Source organism: Notolepis coatsorum (genome assembly GCF_963971535.1).
Source record: "Notolepis coatsorum genome assembly, chromosome: 18".
NCBI lineage: Eukaryota > Metazoa > Chordata > Actinopteri > Aulopiformes > Paralepididae > Notolepis > Notolepis coatsorum.
In genome coordinates, this window is record NC_140182.1 from 3,596,271 (window position 1) to 3,606,270 (window position 10,000).

Here is a 10,000-nt window from a genome sequence, read left to right on the forward strand (position 1 = left end):
GGGGGGGGGGGGGCGTACAGGTATGGGCAGGGTAATAGTAGAAATACATAGATAGCTAGGCGATACAATTATATAGTTAAAGATAAAAATATGCAGTGTAAACAATATAATTGACTCTGAATATAAGAATATGAGAAAGTAAACAGTGCAGATGCCCCATCAGTTATACATTATAATAAATATGGCCAATAAAACACTTGAATATAATACTATGAGTAAGTACAGTAAACCGTATACACAAGGTACCCTAACTGGCGTTATATGCGTTATATGTTGTTGTAGTCCATGCTGCATCCCTTCTTGTACGCTGTGACCTGCTGGGGCAGCGGACTGAGAGCAGGGGACACAAACAGGCTGGATAAGATGGTCAGGAAGGCCAGTAGCGTGGTTGGGGTGGAGCTGGACTCTCTAGCGAGGGTGGCGGAGAGGAGGAGCCTTGCTAAGCGCCACGCCATCATGGACAACCCCTCCCACCCACTACACACGGACTTGGCTGACAGGAGGAGTTCAGTGTTAGACATGAAACTTGAATGAAAACTTTATTTAACAGATTGCAGAATGGGTACGATACAGTACGGCTCAATACACACAATTGTTAAGGGGATGCAGACCAGAGGAAGACTTTCGTCTTGTTTACATCAGGGTGCCCCATTTTCAATTCATAATGAATTGTAAGTAAGGGTGCAATTAGCACCGTGCAATCCATTCTTTGTGGATCTAGCCCTGAGACTCCCAAGATGTAACACTGAACGGTACAGGAAGTCCTTCATTCCGACAGCCATCAGACTCTATAATGCATCACTGTGCACAGGGTGACGGTACAATCTGGCCAAATCCTCCTGGACACTTTATTACATTACACTTCTCACAATCCTCCTGGACACTTTTCACTTTACATTTTCACACTTATTACTGTACATTTTACTGTATATTTCTGCATATTTTTGGCTGGATAGTTGTATATTTAAGATTTTAGAATGTATTAAGACTAAGGCCGGGCCGTTAACACCGTTACCGGGCTAAGTTAACGGCGGACTCTTATCGCGCGATAAAATAATTACCGCCGTTAATCTATTCTCAAAGTTGGGTCTGGGAGCCAATTACATTAGCTGATGTACCGTAAATCCTCTAATAGTGGAGGGTATTCAAATAGAGGACGGGCCTCTTATAATTTCTTTTATTTCTTTTCCGTGCCGTGATATAGAATGAGATAAACTCTTGCCAATGCAAATTAAGTGCTGCCTTTCTCTACCGTTCCCGCTACACGGACTACATTAACGTTTCCCTCGCGTTAGCGTTAGCGTTAGCATTAGCGTTAGCATTAGCGTTAGCTAACGTTGTCATCATAGCTAGATCTGTGGTGTCGGCTGGATGAAGTTGGCTTCGTTTGCAACCGCTAGTTAACGTTCGCTATCTATATGGCGTTGGAAGGCGGGCTGGCGTTGTCCAGTTGACATTACAGATCATGATGCTATGATAGCGTCAGCTAAAGCTAATGCCTGCATGTCAACTCGATTCGACTCAGGTAGAGTCGAGAAGGTACCACACGCAAAATGGTCCGTGCGGGCCCCGCAACCTAGTATAGACAGTTCCAACTGTCTATCCACCACCGTTTCACAATTACTCAACTGCACTCAATATTTAAATACCAATGTTAGTCTAAATAAATGTAGACAGACAATGTACGTATTAAAAAATAGAATGGATTAAGTCCATGAGTGTCATTTCTTTTTAAATCAGGCCTGCCTCTTATATAAGCCTCTCTCTAATAAAGGCCTGGTGCTCTTTGCAGCTGAGGTAAATACAAGACCCGTCCAATATTAGAGGATTTAAATTGTAAAACAAGTACATCTTATTGAACATTATTTTGATATTTCATTACCAATTATCATAGCAAAACAGCTTTTTCAAACGGTCTGTAATGCATTTTGGAAACGGGAGATGGGCTCATGGTGTAATGGGCCACCTGGCCTGAGAAACATAAGGAGGAAAGAAAAAGTAAGGACTTACTTCTGGTCATTATTTGGGTAGAACACACATATTTTTAATGCCTTCGGCAGACTTCAAATGAGCCATTTTAATCTAGATTAACTCCAGGATTGCAGATAGATTAATCTAGATTAAAAAAAAATATATGTCTATGCCCACCTCTAATTAAGACGTACCAGAATGTATATCCCGGACCGTATTTTATTGTTTATTCTATTTTTATTCTTATTTTTTATATTATTATATTCATATTCCTATTTTAGTCCTATTGACTACCTACCTAAATGTTTATTGTTGTTCAATGTGAGTGCTCTGTAGTGCCGAATTTCCCTCTGGATCATTAAAGGATTTCTATTCTATTCTATTCTATGCAGGTTAGGTGGTAAGAGTCAGACACACTCAGTGATCAGACATTCCCAGTAGTTCTGGAGTTCTGCTTCCGTTATTTCTCCGGCTGCTGGCAGCGCTCCCTGTCCCCCGTTGTGGAGCCTAATGGCCCAGGCGGTTAGTGGTGTGTCGAGGGGTATGAGTCTGTGGCTGAACGTGCTCCTCATCTTGGGGTGGGAGGGGTTCTCATCCTGGCTAGCTCCTCATAGAGGGGGTGGGAGGGGTTCTCATCTTGACTAGCTCCTCATAGAGGGGGTGGGAGGGGTTCTCATCTTAGCTAGCTCCTCATAGAGGGGGTAGGAGGGGTTCTCATCTTGACTAGCTCCTCATAGAGGGGGTGGGAGGGGTTCTCATCTTGACTAGCTCCTCATAGAGGGGGTGGGAGGGGTTCTCATCCTGGCTAGCTCCTCATAGAGGGGGTGGGAGGGGTTCTCATCTTGACTAGCTCCTCATAGAGGGGGTGGGAGGGGTTCTCATCCTGGCTAGCTCCTCATAGAGGGGGTGGGAGGGGTTCTCATCTTGGCTAGCTCCTCATAGAGGGGGTGGGAGGGGTTCTCATCTTGGCTAGCTCCTCATAGAGGGGGTAGGAGGGGTTCTCATCCTGGCTAGCTCCTCATAGAGGGGGTGGGAGGGGTTCTCATCTTGACTAGCTCCTCATAGAGGGGGTGGGAGGGGTTCTCATCTTGACTAGCTCCTCATAGAGGGGGTGGGAGGGGTTCTCATCTTGACTAGCTCCTCATAGAGGGGGTGGGAGGGGTTCTCATCCTGGCTAGCTCCTCATAGAGGGGGTGGGAGGGGTTCTCATCCTGGCTAGCTCCTCATAGAGGGGGTGGGAGGGGTTCTCATCTTAGCTAGCTCCTCATAGAGGGGGTGGGAGGGGTTCTCATCTTGACTAGCTCCTCATAGAGGGGGTGGGAGGGGTTCTCATCTTGACTAGCTCCTCATAGAGGGGGTGGGAGGGGTTCTCATCTTGGCTAGCTCCTTATAGAGGGGGTAGGAGGGGTTCTCATCTTGGCTAGCTCCTCATAGAGGGGGTGGGAGGGGTTCTCATCTTGGCTAGCTCCTCATAGAGGGGGTGGGAGGGGTTCTCCAGGATAGCGTCCAGCTTCCTTCTCATACTATATGATTCACTGTCTTCATTATCTTCTTAGACCATCTTGCCCATTTGCAGAAATGATGTATTCTGTTATTGAGTTCAGTTGTGAGTGTCACAGACCAGGGCCCCGTTCCCCGTACCTGGATAACTGAGTTAGCCGGATAACTTTCGGTGAAGTCTGACTTAAGCCGGACTTTCCGGTTCCCCGTACCTGGATTGTCCAAATCACCATGACAACAGATCCAAAAGTTTGAGCCTGGTCGAAAGCAGGGTTTAAGTTCAAGTTAGCCGGATCAACCATCGCCACGCCCCCGCAAAGAAGTGACAGCCCGTTTCCTGAAATTATTCCCACAGTCTACGATCTGCATTATACCATTCTGAATTACGTTTTTGTGCTCCATTCTTCCAGATGGGGCTTTTGAAATGTAAAATAGACCCAAAATGCTGATACTAAATTCACTTTGTCCTAAATAATGCACGTTATATATACCGTGGCGCTCGGGGTGCGATGTACACATTATGTGGTTATTTTAATTGTAACTGGGATTAAGATGTCTGATGAGATGCGCTGTTTGACGGATTTGAGAAATTGAATGAGCCGTTGACGTCACATTAATGAATGAGGATAAAGAGATAAAACTTCATTCAAAATAAAGGATATTCTAAACACGGGTCTCTCGTTCATTAATGTATAAACAATGAATTTATCCCATCTGGCACAGTGGTGCAGCGGTAGTGCTCAATCCTGCCAACCCAGTGACCGGTGTTCGAAACCCCGTTTTTCCAATATAATTTTTTGGAATATAATATTAATGATTATATGCCAAAGTAGCCTAATTTTAAGTTAAAATATTATAAATCTACATGCATTGAGGATGTCATTCTTTATATAGCTCTCAACGTGCACCAAATTGAATTATTCCTACATCGCAAAAAGAAGGGGAAGACTAGGTTTCGAACCCCGGTCGTCTGCGTGAAAGTCAAAAGAAGAACCCGTTACACCACAGTGGAGATAAGTAAAAGATCGACCATACATCAATCAATGGGAAGAGAGCCGTATCGTTATCCTGTATAACAGTTTAACTAATTATTTTCGCTAGCAAGATCTCATTTGATTATTCAATCCAGCAGGCAAGTTTAAAGAAATATAATCTGATTGATTGAGGTAATGAGGGACTTAAAATTAGCCTATAGATAACGCATTTAACTTGTCGGCGAGGCGATTGAGCCGTACTGCAATATGTTAATAAAGTTTTAAATCAATTAATCAATCAATGCCGCTAGAGAATCAGGATCTCTGCTCTCGATACGTGCTGGCTTTTCAACTGGAGCGGCCGCGCGCATTTATCCTGGGTCTCAAGTCTGGCTTGAGTTAACGAGACTGAATCCACCTTCGAGGAACAGGAAAATCCCGGCTTCAAACATCGGGTTAACTGAATCTGGATAATGACATCTTGATCGACTTAGTTGAACCAGGTACGGGGAACGGGGCCCCGTCCTACTTGGTTTGTTGACGTAGCTCTGCTCTGCGGATGATTATTAATAATAATAATAATAATAATAATAATAATAATAATAATAATAATAATAATAATAATAATAATAATAATAATAATAATAATAATAATAATAATAATAATAATAATAATAATAATAATAATAATAATAATAATAATAATAATAATAATAATAATAATAATAATAATAATAATAATAAGGGCTAAACTACAAGAGATAAAACAGGTGGCTTTACCTTGAAGCTGAGTTTAGCGTGGCGACAGATGGCCCTTTCGTTGTAGCATGCGGATCCAAAAGAAATCCTTCTGCAGCTTCGTATGAAACAGATGCGACCACACAAACTAACATCACACACTAAACGTTAGTGGAGAGTCCGTTTCTTCATAGCGGTGGTGGTCCTAACTCCCAGCAGCCACCATTAAACAATGGTGGAAGAAGTACACAGTTCCTTAACTTAAAGGAACACGCCAACATGTTGGGAAATTAGCTTACCGTAGGGTGCCCATATTTTGATTTCCAAAAAAGATACTTTGCATGGCCACCTTCATTCCAATATATGTCTTGTGTATGTTAAACCTCTTGAATCTCTACTCAAAGTTTACTCAAAGATGCCTTATTGTTTTAACTTCTTAACATGCACCCAGAAAAGTGGCAATTTTTTTTTACTTGAACTTGAGGACTGCATACTTTTTTTGCAAAGCTTATCTTTATACTTCATGCTTATAGCTAGGGAGGTGTAGTGGTTACGTCATTGTTGTTTCCGGCTGGTCCACCTCGCTTGAAATTGCAATGTACATTTTCCAATGGACACATTTGTAAATCGTCTCGTTTCAAACAAATAAAGCATGAACATTGGCATGGTGTACCTTTCTGTGTGTATTCATCCACAATCTATAGCTCAACATGAAACAATTAGCAATTAATCGTAAAATAATTACGTTGAATTTTATTTCAACCAAAAAAGCTTAAACAATAATGTTAGTGGTAGAAGGGAACACATTTTGTGCAAAAATGGAAAGCTTGCCAATGTTCATGAGGCATAATTATTACAATAGCCGATAATATATTTTCCCAATGATAAATCCCTAAACGGGTGGACCGTGCGGGCGGTCCAAAGTGACGTCAGACTACACCTCCCTACAGCACATGCATAATAATAGATTTCATTTGTAATGCGCTTTACAGTTGCGGGGCAACTCTCAGAGCGCTACAGTTAAGGGACTTAAAAGCTAGCGAGAATAAAGGAAAGAAAGAATATAAAAATAGGCAAGACTAAAACATAAAATAGCAGAGAAACATAGAATAATAAAACTGATAAAATAAATTGGTAAAAGAACATAAAATGTGTGGAGCAAAAAAAAAAAAAAAAAAAAAAAAAAAAAGATCTCTTGGTCTCTTTTGAAAGATAACATTCTGAAGTTACTAATGCAAAAAAGGAAAATCACTTTTAGTGCTAATGAAATAGAGTAGCATATAGGTCTGAACTTGAGTTGAACGTGAACTTGTGTACTCACATTTTTCTGCAGTGGTTGCAATATCCCAAATTTAACCACATAACATGCGCCCAGAAAAGTGGCAAATTTGTTTTTACTTGAAGTTGAGGACTGCATACTTTTTTTGCAAAGCTTATCTTTATACTTTATGCTTATAGCACACGCATAAGCCTGGTCTCTTTTGAAAGATAACATTCTGACGTTTCTTACACAATAAAGAAGAATCACTTTTAGTGCCAATGAGTAACATAGGGCTGAACATGAGTTGAACTTGAACTTGTTGCAATATTCCAAAATAATATATATATATTTTTGTATAAGCTGGAAAACACAGCAAATCCATAGCCTGAAGTCTTATGTAGTACAGGTCCATATTTTATAAAAATCCGTTCAGAAATGAGTCTTCTAGGAGACATCCGGGTAAACCGTGTGCCAAGAAAAAAGCTCTCCATCTCTCCATTTCCTGATCCAAGTAAATTCATTCGGAATTTGTATCACTTGATCCTGTCTTCGTTTGTCAATTTTCACCTACAGTAGATCCCTGATTCGCACACCCCAACGTGGGATATCACTGGAAAGCTATACACTCATTGTTGACTACAAATTACAACGCTGACCAATCATTTTCGCAATCGGCGGATGCTAGACTTCTGGAGCCTCGGGAGTCCGGGGTGATAATCTGGCGTAAAAAGACGCTCGCCTGACATAGGCATGTAACTCGAGAACCGATGAACGGATTTTGTCAAGTGAGATGGCATTCGAACGGCAACAAATAGTGCTTTAATAATTCGGTAATTTATATGTTCGCCGAGAAATGCAGCCTGAGCCTTCAGACGCTGAGAAATCCGGACATTTTCATGAATTTATAAACCCCCCCAGACACCCCGGACAGGGCGTGAAAAGAGGACGTTTGGTCACCCTAGCTTACCGTCTTCTCCAGAGAGAGAGAGAAGAAGATAGATACCAGTTTCCTCTCTGTGCGTTCAGTAGAAAGCTATCTGGCTTCACATTAGCCTAGCTTAGCACAATGAATGGAAGCAGACAGTGCCGGTTAGCCTAGGCATTGTCCAACTAACACCTCCCCTGAAGGCTAACCGGCACTGTCCGCTTCCATTCATTGTGCTAAGCTAGGCTAACGTGCAGCCAGATAGCTTTCTACTGAACACACAGAGAGGAAACTGGTATCTATCTTCTTGTCTCTCTCTGGAGAAGACGGTAAGCTAATGTCCCAAAATGTTGGCGTGTTCCTTTAAGTAAAAGTAGAAATACCCAGATAAATGAGTACTCTTGGTAAAAGTAAAAGTCCTCCATTAAAATTCTACTCAAGTAAAGGTAGAGAAGTATTGCTATTGAATGTACTTAAGTAAAATATGAATTCATTCATCATTCTATTCATTCATTCATCTAAAGTAAAAGTATGCATTCTACATTGACATTTGTGTATCCCAGTGCTTGGGAGTGTTCAATCCTCGTTCCATTGACCTCTAAAGGTTATGTTAAAGTGGTATGTGGTCCAGTTATGCTGCTCTGATTGATCTTTCTATGTTTTCTATGCAAAATATTTTTCTTCAAAGTAAGTAGTAACTGATGGGTTCAGATAAATGTAGTGGAGTAAAATACTCAGTTACTTTCCACCGTCATGGTCCTTCACATGCTCCCCCCCCCCCCCGCAAACACACATGGATGAAGGAATTTATCAACTTCAAGTTCAAGTTTCTTGAACTGCTGCGGTCAGGCAAGCGATACCGGAGTCTCAAGGCGAGCACAGAAAGACTCAGAAGAAGCTTCTATCCCCAGGCCATCAGGCTGCTCAACGAACAATAACACTATGCAACAACCATCAAATGCACACAGCACACACACCCACACGCACACACTCACTTAAACAAACAACTCACTGCAGCACCCACTCTCCACACTTTAGATCACCTAAACACACTTTATATTTATTGGTAAAGGATTGCACTACAACTCGTACACCTTACTGTAAATTGTACCTAAATTGTACCTCATCCCATTTCTGCTTTGCACTATATAGTATTGTATATTAGTATATTGTATATTGTATGGAAACTCAGTTACTTCTAGTCTGCATCGAACATTGTACATATGTCTATACTGAACACTGTGACCTCTATTTTTACTTCTATTTTACATGCTATACTATTTTATTTCATACTTATTTTGTCTTGCACAGTCTCTGGAGCGTAACAGTAAGAAGCATTTTGTATAAAAGTATTCTGTACTTCTGTATGACAACTATTAAAGAAACTTGAAACTTCTCAGGCCATAATATAAGTTACACTGGAGGTGTAAAGGCTCTCAAGGTGTGTGGCAAAGCAAGATTACTCCGGAAATGTAATGGAAATGCAAACATCTTATTAATGCACTTTTCCAAAACGTTCCTTTCAGGTCGCGCGGTTCTTTGGCGAAGTGGACGGGTCCGTTATGGCGTCGCTGATCAAGATGGGCATGTACAAAAAGTAAGTGTTATTAACTTATTCATTGTGTGACTCCTTGATTGCCATTTACTCACATTAAAGAAGGCCTGGTTTCTCTCCTCCACATTGCCTGTGGTGCATTTCTTCCTATTGCTAGGTTTTAGTGAGTTTTTCCTTACCTTCGCGTGGGGTATGTCTGGGAGTGTTGCATTTATTTTAAATTGTTTGGACTTTATGGTGTTTTTGTTTTGTTCTTGATTTATTGTTATGTTTCTTCTTGACTTGTTTAAAGAAGACGTGTCCGGCCCCATGAGGACATTAACGTGTCGGGCCTTACAGATACATTTGATTTGATTGGCTAACTCCTGGGTTTCTCCCACAGGGTCTCCTTGTTCGACTACCAGGCCATGTGTAAGAACAGCCACTATCACGCCAGCAGCGCTCGCCGGCTCCTCAGTGTAAGTGATCGACAACAGACGGACCTTTTTGTTTAGTAGTCGTTAGGCCCGTCCCCGACTAAGGTTTTGTATAGTCGACTTTGATTGGCCAAAACTTTCCGATAGTCGACTGGTAGTATAAAAGTATTTTTTTTTTAACCATTCCATGCCTGGCTCCTTTCGATCGATTAGTCGACTATTCCCTAGTAGTTGTTCTGAAACACTCGCCCAACAGCCTGTTCAAGCTGCTGCGGTCAGGCAAGCGCCTCCGTATACAGGCAGCAAGAACAGAGAGACTCAGGCTCAGCGTCTTCCCCCAGGCCATCAGAACACTGAACACTGATCTCTCCACACACACAAGCACACATGAACACACACACACACACACACACACACACACACACACACACACACACACACACACACACACACACACACACACACACACACACGAACACACACACAACACACACACACACACACACACACACACACACACACACACACACACGAACACACACACAACACACACACACACACACACACACACACACACACACACACACAAGCACACACGAACACACACACACACACACAAGCACACATGAACACACACACAAACACACACACACACACACA

General features: G+C 41.9%; 1 protein-coding gene across 1 annotated transcript in view; it reads left to right on the forward strand.

Annotated features, from left to right (window-relative positions):
- The window catches only part of LOC311244795 (voltage-dependent calcium channel subunit alpha-2/delta-4-like), a gene marked incomplete at both ends in the record, with an annotated part of 181,251 nt that overhangs the window by 147,624 nt on the left and 23,627 nt on the right, over positions 1–10,000 (forward strand). The window contains 2 exons of the mRNA XM_084334483.1: positions 8,896–8,966; positions 9,307–9,382. Coding sequence (XP_084190609.1) covers positions 8,896–8,966; positions 9,307–9,382 — 147 coding nt within the window. The remainder of the gene's footprint in view (positions 1–8,895; positions 8,967–9,306; positions 9,383–10,000) is intronic.